General features: G+C 32.1%; 1 protein-coding gene across 1 annotated transcript; it reads left to right on the top strand.

Annotated features, from left to right (window-relative positions):
* Positions 1–361: 361 nt before the first annotated feature.
* Positions 362–11,447, top strand: LOC100266452 (laccase-15). Its single transcript, XM_059734555.1, has 10 exons — positions 362–391; positions 468–499; positions 589–875; positions 8,741–8,802; positions 9,069–9,220; positions 9,440–9,684; positions 9,777–9,905; positions 10,216–10,597; positions 10,663–11,165; positions 11,301–11,447. Exons 1-10 carry the CDS (start codon positions 362–364, stop codon positions 11,429–11,431), a joined length of 1,953 nt encoding a protein of 650 aa, XP_059590538.1. The 3' UTR covers positions 11,432–11,447.
* The last annotated feature ends 1,938 nt before the right edge of the window (positions 11,448–13,385 follow it).

Below are 13,385 nucleotides of genomic sequence, written 5' to 3'. Positions count from 1 at the left end.
AATCAATTAAATCCTATGGAATAATTCTTATACTCCTTTGAGCACTACTCCTACATGGCTACATTATTTCCATATAACTTGACATTGATTTTCATGACCCAGATGGTGCCATATACTCGACATATTGAATCCAGTACTTTTGTTCCTAGAAGTTGAATTCCTGAGTGGTTCAGCCAACAGAGTAATATGGTACATCTGCCTCCAAATCGGTGTAATACTAGGTTGATGGGATTGGCCGTGTGCGCTATTTTTGTAGTAAAGGGCGTTGTCCATGGTAGTATATTTTGTCATTTGAATTTGACTCAAGGTAAAACTGGTCACCTTTTTGCTCCCATCAATCCAGAACACCAGAATTCTTCGGATGACGGGCACAGATTCACATGTGGCTTGGGTATCAACAATTCCTCGTCGCGTATCAATATAAGCGAAGTAATTTGAATGTGTATTGGTTTTGAATGTTCTTCCAGGACCACTTCAATGTGCAAGACCCCTTCAAAGAGTAGGTTGTGTATGATATTTGATTACTTACCAAAATTTAAATAATTGAAATGCCTGAAGATTGCTAACAATTGTGAAAATTTCTCACAGCTCAGCTTTAATCAAGTTGTGTAACAATGAATATGGAGATAGTTGGCAATATGGTGTCTTTGGACACCGAATGTTGCAGCTCCCGAAAGTGTTGCCTTTTGCTCTCAAGTCGAACCTTAGGGTCTCCGAGGAGCTTTTTGACCAATGGCTTTCGCTTCTTGAGATTGATCGTCTGGTGACTTCATTGCTAAATGATGCAAAGGCCGATGTTCCCTTGAATGTCCCTGGAAATTCTTTTACAAAAAATGTTGCTACAAGAAACTCATTACCTTCCATGTTTCCTGCAGGTAGTGCACCTCCATTGTCACCAAGAAGAATGACTCTGGGTCATAAATAAGAAGAACGACTCTAGGTCGTGAGCTCATGGCTTTAAATAGATAACCGATCAAGATTCTTTCTAACTCATGGTGTCGAGTCGAGGCCACTTGCAAGTGGCTAGAATGATGAAAACCAAACATCTCAGGGATGTGAAGGATGCAAACAACTCTGGGTCGTGAGCTCACTATCACTTCTACTATACTTCACATTTGTAGTACAACACCACTTGTGCTCCCCGTGAATCTTACTTTAGTGTTTGTGGAGATGCAAATCTCTTTCTCAACCTAGTAAAAGCGAAGACAATCATCTTTCATAGTTTTGGGAGCAAGATGACAAATTAGGTTTTTTGAAACATTAACATCAAAAAGAGAAAATCCTCTTTAGGAAAGTTATTTATTAGGCCAAGATCCTAGTGGATCAGATTTAGAATTTTCCCAAAATAAAGCTTGTAAAAGTTGGAAAATTAAAGCTGTGAAATTCTAAAGAATTCTATCACACTTGAGTGCTGCAATGAGCGCTTAAGCGCTCTCTGCATCATTAGAGAACTCAAGGAGTTCTTTAAAACTGTTTTTTTTATTTATTTCTTATTTTAAAAAAAACTCGGTTTAAGAATTGGACATTCGTGCCAACCTTAACTAACTCTAATTTTCCTTTCTAGATCATTCGATACTTACCTTTGTTATTCCAGTTAATCACACGACAACTTCGAGTTTTCAAAGGAGAGAAAGACATAATCTAAAAAAGTCCTAAGTCAAAATGAATGAAACAAAATTATCAATCTTAAACTATATAACTTAATGTACCAACACTCATGAATAAGAAACCTAGAGGTTCATTTAGGAAGAGGATTTCTATCAACCATGTTGGGTTTACTTCAAAAATGACTTATTATGAGATAAGAATCATACCAAAATGCTTCAAAGTATAACAAATACTATGGTGCTAATCACAATAGGGTGGAATAAGAAAATATATTACTAGTGAAGTGATTATTTATTTAAGGAAATTTGAAGGTTAGGTTGTTAGGATATCCTAGCATTATAAATTAATTTTGCCCACCTTGTTATAGTTGAAATATTAAAAAATATCTTCTTTTTTTAGTTTTTGATTTATTATATAAAATATGAAAGAAAAATATAATTAAAATTAGTTAAAAAGTTATATATATTGAATTTTTATATAGAATAGAAAAATAAATAAATGAAATGAATTAAAAAAACATATAATTTTTTTTCATTTTTTTCTTGACCTCATAGATTCTTTTGCCATTGTTAGACTGTAGACCCTCCATTTTGTCATACTAGCACATGTCCTATTATGTGTTCGTTTGATACTTTACAACAATTCCTTGGTGGCCCACTACTACTCATGTAACCTATCTTTTCTAAGCCACCTTGGGGACTTTGATTGAGTGATTTATATAACTCCATTGTGATTCTTGGCAGCCCTAGTTTAGACTTAGGCTCACTTAGGCACCCTGGGTTCATTTAGATACACTTGGCCCATTAGGCCCCACCTTAGATACCTTAAGCCCGTTTAGGAACACTTGACCTATTAGGCACCACCCTAGGCCCACTTAGGCACCTTAGGCCCATTAGGTACCACTTTAGACCCATTTAGATACACTTAGCCCATTAGGCACCACCTTAGACCCACTTAAGCACCTTACGCCCATTTAGACACACTTGGCCCACTAGGCCCACTTAGGCACCACTTTAGGCTCATTTAGATATACTTGGCCCATTAGGCACCATCCTAGACCCACTTAAGCACCTTAGGCCCATTTAGACACACTTGGCCCATTAGGCACCACCCTAGGCCCATTAGGCACCACCCTAGGCCCACTTAGGCACCCTAGGCCCATTTAGATCATTTTTATATGGATGCATGGTTGGCATGGCTTGCATGGTTGCATAGCTCATATGGCTTGCATGTGCTTGATTTTGTTTTTGTTTTTTTATCTTTATCTATTTATTAGTTTTATTAATTTATTTACTTATTTTTAGAAAATTGCATGAACTTAATAATCATATTCATTTTGTTTTATTTATTTATTTATTAATTTATTTTGATAGAGAGTTGCTTGAGTTGATAATTCATTTTAGTTATGCATGTGATTTATATTTTTTAATTTCGTTTAAAATTACATAATTTGGATTTTTAATTCTTAGTTGCATGTTTTTTTTTATTATTCTAACCCTTAGTTTTCTTTTATTTGTATTTTAATTTTCCTATTACTTTTTTTTTTTTTTATTATTTGTTTTGCATGGATCCCACATGCTCCATAAAAGAAAAGGGAGAATTATCTTTTGGGGGTAGATGGGCCCCCAAATTAACAAAAGGTCCATATAACTCTTCAAATTGAGTTGAAGGATATGAAATAGTAACGGACAAATATACCCTTTAAGAACACATATAAAATATTTTATAAAATTAAGTTAAATAATTTTTTTTCAATAATTTTTTTTCAAAAATACTAAATTAAATAAAAGTAGTTTTCAAAAATATTAAATTAAATAATTTTTTTTTCAAAAATATTAAATTAAATTTTTTTTTCAAAAATATTAAATTAAATTAAAGTATTTAAAAAAATATTAAATTAATTTTTTTTAAATATTAAATTAAATAAATTTATTTTTAAAAAATATTAAATTAAATAAAAGTATTTTAAAAAATATTAAATTACATAAAAGTATTTTTTAAAAATATTAAATTAAATAAAAAATATTAAATTAAATAAAAGTATTTTTCAAAAATATTAATTTTTTTCTCAAAATCAACAAAGGGCATTTTTGAAAATACTAAAGAATGATATCCTTCAACTCAATTTCCATACTTTCATTAGGTCTTGGGCTCAATTTGAAGAGTTACATGGACCTTTTGTTAATTTGGGGGCCATCTACCCCTAAAACATAATTCTCCCAAAAGAAAAAGAAAGACACCATTAGAAAGGAAAGACGGAGGCAGTCGGTAATTGGAGAGAGAGTAAGGGAGAAAAGAAAAGACACCATTAAGAGGAAAGATGAAGACAACTAGTGGATTGGAGAGAGAGGAAGAGAGAAAAGGTAAGGCAAAGGAAACAAAAGGAATAATTGGAGGGGATTGAGGGTGATTGGAAGAGGATAAGGAAACCATTTTCTGCTGTTTTTTCCATCACTGTGGCAGTAGAGGAGCTGACGAAGTGATGGATTAAGAAAAAAGAAAAAGAAAAATGAAGAACGACGCACGATTGAAGGGGTTTTCAGAAGGATTATTTTTGGGAGTTAAGTTGTGATTTTAAAGTGGAGGAATCAGTCTGTGTAAAAAAAAAAAGGCATTTGGGAGCTGCTGTTTGAGGAGGATCAGTCCAGGTTTCAAAGTGGATTCAAACTGCTGTTTTGGAACCCACATACACGACTGCTTGTTGATATTCACCGGCTATTCACCCCGCGATTGGGAAGATGAGTGCATACCTACCTTGTTGAATCTGGAGGAGTAGATCGATAGCCACATCATTCTGGGAGTGGGAGTAGGTGCAGCCACACCATTAAGACCAAAGGAAAGTTTGGGATTCGGATGGTGAGAAAGGTGCAGCCACACCATTGAAAAAAAAAAACAAGTGCAGCTGCACCCTTGAAGGAAATTTTCCAGCACGTGGAGAAGGCTGGGAAAGCTCGGTTTTACCGAAGAAAAGCTTTTATGAAGCAGGCATCCAGAAAAGAAACAAATTGGCAACAGTTGTACGAAGAGGCAAGAGGAGGATATCGAGCATTCAGGAGGTAAGAGGAAGGACGAGTCGAACACCAAAACTGGAAGATGAAGGTCAGTCCGTTTTTCTTCGAAACTCAATCCGAGTTTTGAAAGATCAGTCTGAGTTATTGGAAGAAGATTTCCGACCTATGGAGAGGAGATATTGCAACACGTTCTCTGAAAGATGGTTTGGTCCATGACAGCATGCGTCTTGAAGTCGTGATCTAAGCAAGCCCCGGAGGTCTTTGGAAGTTTGCATATTTGCACAGCCAGTTGGATTTGGCTAGTCGAATCAGTCACGCGGCTGCCACTTTGAGAAGCCTACTACCCATACACATATTCGATTAGGTGAGCTATTCTCCTATTATATTTTTAACCAATCAATACAATATATTAAAGGTTCTTTATGAATTTATTGTTACACCTTTGTAAGTCATTTTCAATTTGAGATATATTTATCTATATGCTATCTATTTATCCATTTATTAGCAAGATTTATGTTATAGGTTAGAGACATAGTTTTAAAATTTGTCTTAGATAGTTTTTTAATTTAATTTTTGGTTTAAGTGAAATTTTAGTTCGTTAAAGTAGTTAATATTAAGTGTTAAATATTTGATTTTAGGATTTCCATAATTGGTGTTAAAAATATTTTTAAATTTAGATTTCATTTTAGTAATGTAAATTTATTTAAAAAAAATTGATTTCATGAGTTCATATTTCGTTTTAGTCATACTTATTTATTCATGTGTTATCTATTTATCTATTTGTTAATGAGATTGATTTTATAGTTTAGTTTTAAAATTAGTTTTGGATAGTTTTTCAATTTAATTTTAGGTTTAAGTAAAATTTTAGTTTGTTAAAATAATTGACCTCATGTGTTAAATATTTGATTTTTAGATTTGCCTTAATTAGTGTTTAATTCATTTTGAGCATAGATTTCATTTCAATAATGTAAATTTATTTAGGAAGTTGATTCCATGAATTCATATTTTGTTTTTAGTTTGCTTTCATTTAATTTGATTCATTTTAATTATTTTAAGTATTTTTTATAATTTTAAGTTATTAATAAAATCAATTCTATATTAGCAGGTGCTTGTGTTTAGTTTATTCCGATTTAGCTTCACTCATCTATTTAATTTAGGCATTTTCTATAATGTTAGCTCACTAATAAAATAATTCTATGATTGAGAATTCATGTTTGCCCTGATTTAATTTGGTCCATTTTAATTAGTCAAGATACATTTGTGTGTTTAATTGATCACGCGCTAATTCTTGATTATTACTCTTAATTGATATGTTTCTTGAATATTAGTCATTAATTTAATTGATTTAAGTTTGAATAGTTTATTGCTTTGGTAGTTTCCGGTAAAATTTACTTTTCAGAGGCCATAAAAAAATAGTGAAGATTGGCCTCCATTCTTACCACTTTAGTTTGCTCGGTTGTAAAAAAATTCCGTTTTGTGATTTTTTTTTTCTTTTGTTTCACTTGGTAGTTTGTTTCTCGTGTTTTGTTGTTTTTAGATTAATTTCTTCATTGTAAAATAAAATGCTTTTCTCAAGATGTTCCTCATAAAAATCCATTTTAAAAATCCATTTAGAGTCCTTAGAACCAAAATCTCATTTTCTTAAGTAATATGCAACCATGTTTTGGTTGGTTTGCATCTTCTTCAGTTTTCAATAAAAATTTTGGTTTTGAGTGGAATACGAATTCAATCTTATGGTCCCAAACAAATGGGATAATTCTAGGCTAGATTCATGTATATTAATTGGGGAATTGGTGAAACCCCTACATAAGAAAATATTTTCAAAATTTATTTTTGTTGCCACCTTTGTTACTTGTTGTAATCATATTTATATTTATTTTTCAGGAATTGTATACAAGATAATTGATGTTTTCGTATACTTTGATCATTTTTGCTATGCTAATTAGATAACAAGCATGCTAGGATTTCTTTGTTTTATATTTTATTATCTAACCCATCATGTCTTAAGGAAACATGTTACAAGTTATCTATGCTATCCAGGTATGCCCCCTAACACCTGCCTTCTAAATTCTGTGAATATGCTTGTCATTGTGAACTATGTCTATGTTTGATAATGCTTGGGTGCCTTGATATTAGTTTCATTGTTAAATTATTTCTGATAAAGTGCATGCTAGATGATATATTATTTGAACTAACTTTGGTGTCTTGTGATAGCGCATAAGAAGCAGTCCAAGTACGCACCCTAAATCTTCTTTATGATTATGATTGGTTTTCTTGTTAGACATGCTATTTTTGAAATCACCTTGCTTACTTAGGTATTTATAATTAACCAATTAATTGTCACATCTCCTTTAACTTAGTTAGTAGAGACCTTTATAGGGCTTAGAGGGGTGCTACCTTTTAGGGGTACCTTCCCAATAGGTAACCTGATCCCCGGACCTAGACTCGGGTTTTTCAAAAACATGTTTTTTCCAAAACTATGGAGTTATTTTTTAGGGTTTTATTTCTTGTTTTATTTTCCCTTTAAAATAAAATAAAATATGTGGCGACTCCGACTTTTCCAAAACTTAATTTTTCACTAATAAAAGTGAGTCTCACCGATTGAGTGGAGGCACATGTGAGAAATGTGGGTCCACATAGACATACATGCATCTTTGATGATGGAAGTACAAAAACAATTTATTTCATGCATGAACCATAAATGTAGAGATAACTTCTCCAACTTTTTAGGTGAGATTATAACTGTAGAGGTCCTTGTTCATTTTACAACACATAATTAAATGCACTGGATAAAGAAGAATAAGATAAATAAAATGAAGATAGTGAAATTAATGATCATCTAATATAATATTTGTTGAGATGTTTATTTGGTATTACTGATCAAAAATGTATGTTAAAGGCATTATTGTACAAATATTATTTGATCTAGTTAAAACAAAAATGAACTTTCAAAAACACAAAAAGAAAATGAAGATATTAAGAATATTTTTGAATGGTAAATGATTTGTATTAAAACAAAAAAGATTTTTTTATTTTTATTTTGATCATTATACTTGTTCATTGTAATTCAATCATTTACTTTATTAATTACTTAAATATTGTTGGAGTTGGGTGGGTGCCCAAGTCGAGGTGACCCAACCCAACCTAACCAAATAAAAGATCAAAGGTGGAGAAGTTTTTGGGAGTTGGAACTACTAGAAATTGCCCCAAAAAAAAAATATTTTTTTTTAAATCTATAATTATTTATTATTATTATAATTAAATTGCTTTTTGTTGAGAAAAAAATACTACAAGGGGTTGTTCGTATCCTATTTTCAACTTTTTACAAAATATATTTTTGTGTTTTTTATGAAAAATTCTGAAATACCGAATTAGCTTATCATCTTGTCTTTTACAATCTCAATTCTCAGGTTTAAAAAAAAAAGGGAAACAACTTTGTCCCATTCAGACGAAAACAAGTAAAATTAATTATTTTATTATTATTATAATTGCATTACGTAACAATACGAAAACAACTTTGCCACCAACCACCAAAGTCATGGGTTCTGCACTATTAATTATCTTAAGTAACACGAAAACAAGTAAAATTAATAATAAGGGTTGGTTAAATAATGTTTATAAAAATAATTCTTCAAAAATAATTTTAAAATAATTCTTAAAAGTAGTTGTCAATGAAAAACAGTTTTCATGACTGATCTTGATAAGGGTACTCATACGGGAGGTCAAAGTTTTAAAAGTATTCTACATATATTTAATTAATTAACATTTGTTGGACTTGTGAAAGAATATTTAAAATTTATATATTCTAAGGTAACGTGTAGGTAACTTGTAAGAAATATCATAATTAATTATTTTGAATGGTCCTGCTCATGTAAGAAATATCATAAGAACATTGAAAACCAATACACATTCAAATCACTTCCTCTTATATTGACACGTGGAGAGGAAGTATTGTATCCCGAGAGAATTACCATGCCTATATAATGAATCACATGTGAAAGAAATACATCAAAAGTAGTAAGAGAATTGAAGGAGTTGTGTTTAGGACAAGAGAAGAGAAGAGGCTTTTATTCCAAGGAAAATGTGGCTGATCATGAAGGTTTTCCTCTTGCAAATTTTAGCGTTTCTAGTTTTTGGTGGTGGCATCCATTGCCAAGCTTCGACCCGTCAGCTTACTTTTGTGGTAAATACTATATATGATATTGGCCTAAACACCACCTTCTAATCATGATATTTAAGGAGTAGTATGGCTCTCATTTTCTACCATATGACCTCTTACCCTAGTGTCATTGAGTTGTTCATGCATGTTATGGGTGTCGTTGAGTCGTTCATCCATGCCATCAATTTCTAATTGGTTATACACTTACATGAATGGATCGATGGAACTATTCATACATGTAATATTTCTTTTGGGATGAGATTGCATGGTTAACTTTTAATTGGTTGCAGGTGAGGGAAGCTTCATATACAAGGCTTTGTAGCGCCAAGAACATCTTAACAGTAAATGGACAATTTCCGGGACCAACTATATATGCTATGAAAGGAGAGACAATCATTGTCGACGTTTATAACAGGGGAAAAGAAAACGTCACCATTCACTGGTAGGCCCTGTGTGTGTCTTAGAGAAAGACATGGCTTAAATTCTTTTATTTCTAAGAGGGGGCCGCAATATATTGCTTTGAAAATAAAGTCAAATTTAAAACAATACTTTAGGGTTATTTTCTTCATATCCATTGAAATACAGTTGATGCTTGTTACATGCTATCTTTTGTTACTTTGAAAATTAGTACTAGTTTTAACATATGGTTATGGTTTCACAGGCATGGGGTGACCATGCCTAGATATCCATGGACAGATGGTCCCGAGTATATCACACAATGCCCAATTCAGCCAGGGTCAAAGTTTACCCAGAAGATCATCCTTTCCACTGAGGAAGGCACTCTATGGTGGCATGCTCACAGTGATTGGACCCGAGCCACTGTTCATGGAGCTATAATCATCTATCCCAGGAATGGAACCAAGTATCCTTTTCACAAACCTAACGCAGAAGTCCCCATCATATTAGGTATAAGTGTTGTTACTTTTAAAGGTTAATTTACATATTATGAATTAACCAACAAAGCAAAATCTAAAATTATTGAAGTTGTTGAAACGCAGGAGAATGGTGGAAGAGGGATGTGAATGAGGTTCGAGATCAAGGGCTTGCAACCGGAGGTGACCCTAACTCCTCCGATGCTTTATTGATAAATGGACAACCCGGTGATCTATTTCCATGCTCAAAATCAGGTACAAAGTTTAACTTCCCATTTTAAAATTGTACATGATTTCATTTTCCTATATGTTAACCATACTACTTTTTCTTATTAACATCAACATATTTAGAGGTTAATGCTAAGAAAGAGGAATATAGCTATAAGGATGGTAGAGCCATGATTTAACACATCAGAAAAGGCTAGTCCAAATATAATTTTGAACTATGGAGCCAAATTTACACCCTTAATTAATCAATCACTTCATAATTGGTGGATTCTCATGGAAAATTTTTCTTTTTCTTTTTGCTAGTCATAAGTATACAACTTTCCCTTTCTAATTACAGGCACATTCAAGCTAACGGTGGATCATGGAAAGACCTATCTACTTCGCATAATCAATGCTGCCTTGCATGAGGCTCTCTTCTTCGCCATAGCCAAGCATAAAATGATAGTGGTTGGAACAGATGGTAGCTACACGAAACCATTGACACGAGATTATATCACAATATTTCCTGGCCAAACCTATGATGTCTTATTAGAAGCTAACCAACGCCCAAATCACTATTACATGGCGGCTATAACTTATTCTGTTGCCCCGAAATATCAAGGCTTTTATGATAACACAACCACCACAGCTATTGTACAATATAGGGGATACTACACTCCATCTTCACCTCCTCTTTGCCTCATCTTCCTGCATACAATGACACAGATGCATCAGTTCAGGTCATGGCCGGCCTCCGAAGCTTAGCAAATGCGGAACATCCTTGCAATGTCCCATTGAGCACGAGCACTAAGTTGTTTTACACTCTTTCTATGAACTCGTACCCATGCGTCAATGATTCATGTGCAGGGCCAAATGGGACGCGGTTCTCCTCAAGTATAAACAACATAAGCTTCCATACCCCTACGGTTGACATACTGGAAGCTTACTATTATAACATCAGTGGTGTATATGGAAATAACTTTCCTAGCTTTCCACCACTAGTGTTCGATTTTACATATGATTATCTTCCATTAATCTATCAGTTGCCGAGCAGTGGAACAGAAGTAAGGGTGCTCGAGTATAACTCCACAGTGGAGATTGTTCTTCAAGGGACAGCCGTGCTTGCAGAGACACACCACCCTATGCATCTCCATGGATACAGTTTCTATGTTGTTGGATGGGGATTTAGGAATTTCGATGAAAATAGGGACCCTTTGCACTATAATTTGGTGGATCCTCCCCTTCAGAATACCATCTCTGTTCCTTCGAAAGGTTGGGTTGCAATCAGATTCAAGGCATCCAACCCTGGTACGTTGCAAGCACTCATGTCCTCTATTAAAGAAAAAAACCCTTGATACTGCCAACTTGCATACCAATGAAATAATTTTTTTTTAATATTACAATTAAGTTAGGTGTAATCTCGATATATTTTCTCTGTTGCAGGAGTGTGGTTCCTGCATTGCCATGTAGAACGCCATGTGACTTGGGGCATGGAAACTGCATTCATAGTGAAAAATGGTAAACACCCAGAAGCTCAAATGCTGCCTCCTCCATCCGACATGCCACCATGTTGAAGCTGCAAAGAAATAACATGCCAAAGATTTCACTGAATATTTGTATTATTCAGCTTTCATGATTTATTTTCTATTTGACTAAGTTGGTATTCCTCTTCAATTACAATAAAAAGAATAATGTAAAGTTGCAGAATATTGTGTTTGGGATTATTAATGTCAATTTCTTGAATTGTTAGAAGTCTATAAAAATAATGGAATTTGACTAATCTTTGAGATATGCTATGGTTGAATTTTTTTGGAAGCCTTTGATTATAAAAAGAGAATTTGACGTGTCCCCTGTAGATATATCTTTGATTTGAGAACATTTGGTGATTCCCATTTCATTCAACATGATATCATGTTGTATTAGAAAAGTTTGGTATCAAATATCATGGATAGTTGACATTTTTTAATTATTCATATTTTATTTCAATTCCGTGAAAGGATAGGTATCATATTAATAATAAAAAAATTATAAATGATATAGCTTAGACTAATTGATTTATTCTAATATTTTAAAAAGACTATGATCTAAATGGATACTTATGAAAAAGATCATCAAATGGTTTGTTCCAACTGACATTCCAATGCTATTAAATTAAGAAAAAAATTAATAAATTATTCATTGACCATTGTCTCATTTTCTTCGATCCTCAGCGGTTGTGTTTGGAGTTGAGGAAGCAGTGCATGACAATGTCAAAAGCGAAGAAAGGTGGAGACAGGCCAAAATTTCACGATACTTATATCTGATGGATAGAGTTAAAGGAATAAATTTGGGCATAACCTAATTATTCTATGTAAACACTCAAAAATAATTGTAAAGAATTAAATCCCAAAAAATAAGTAACAATAAATGAAATTTCATGAATTAAAAATAAATTAATTGTGATTGAAATGTTTTTTATTTGTAATATTTTTATCCATAAAAAAATATTTTGACATTACAAATGATTTTTAAAAGAATCACTTAGTATTTAAATGTAAATAAAAAAAATTTGAAATTATTTTTAGGTGATTTTTTGGATTTTTGAAAATGATTTTCAAATATATTTAAATTTTATTTGGATTTACTTTCAAGAGTTAAAAAAAATTAAGTTGAATAAAAGTTTTTTATACCTATTTAATTATTTTTTAAAAAGAAAAACTGATAAATTTTTTAAAAAGTTTCATATAGAAGTCATAAAAATGTTATTTCTTATAAGAATTCTATAATTCTATTTTTGTTTACACAATAAGTTCTTTCATGTTTAATATAACTTTTACAACATCTTAAAAATTATTACTTTAATTTTGATTTTAATTTTCAGTTAAAGCAAAAAATATGAAGCTATCCCGAATTTGACCTAACCATCCACCTAATTAAATTTTATAAGAGAGTGTTTTTTTAATATTTAGAAGGGCTTTTATTTATTTATTTTTAAATCATTCCCAAATGAAATTTATAAGAAAGAAGGAAAAAGTTTGATCCCATTTTAGAAAGAAATACAATTTTTAAATGTGGATTGAAGTGATTATAGAACTTTGTTACATATTTAAAATTAGGATCTCCTAATTTCTTACAACTCCAATCTTCAATATTCGTTCTTTATCTAAAATCTAACATAAAGAATGGTTGTCCACTTATAATAGAGGACATGAATATAATTTTGTTTTAGGTAACATCAAATTCAATGCATTAATATCAACAACATAGATAGGATTAAAAAAAGAAAAAATTAATATATATATATATATGAACATGGCATCATAACTTGTCATCAAGAGCCACTAAAAACACTTATGGCTGGTTATACATCTACTTATCTATATGTAGCTTTTATTAAAAAAATCAACAAGCATCAACATTATCCCGTAACCCATTGTGTATTATTTACTACAACTGCCATTATTCCATAACATATATCTAGATATAGTAATCATAGTCAGCCTCTATTCATTCTCTAATTTTGATAAAAGCATGTCACAAACAGCCGTG

The sequence above is a fragment of the Vitis vinifera genome, chromosome 18 (assembly GCF_030704535.1).
Source record: "Vitis vinifera cultivar Pinot Noir 40024 chromosome 18, ASM3070453v1".
NCBI lineage: Eukaryota > Viridiplantae > Streptophyta > Magnoliopsida > Vitales > Vitaceae > Vitis > Vitis vinifera.
The sequence above is the reverse complement of the archived record's forward strand: the minus strand, read 5'-3'. Positions and strand labels throughout refer to the sequence as shown.

Bases quoted from the DNA above. Each gene is read 5' to 3' on its own strand.
- LOC100266452 (XM_059734555.1), top strand. From the start codon at position 362: ATGACGGGCACAGATTCACATGTGGCTTGG. The intron at 9,685-9,776 runs GTATAAGTGTTG...GTTGAAACGCAG, and splicing joins AGAAGTCCCCATCATATTAG to GAGAATGGTGGAAGAGGGAT. The intron at 9,906-10,215 runs GTACAAAGTTTA...TTCTAATTACAG, and splicing joins ATTTCCATGCTCAAAATCAG to GCACATTCAAGCTAACGGTG.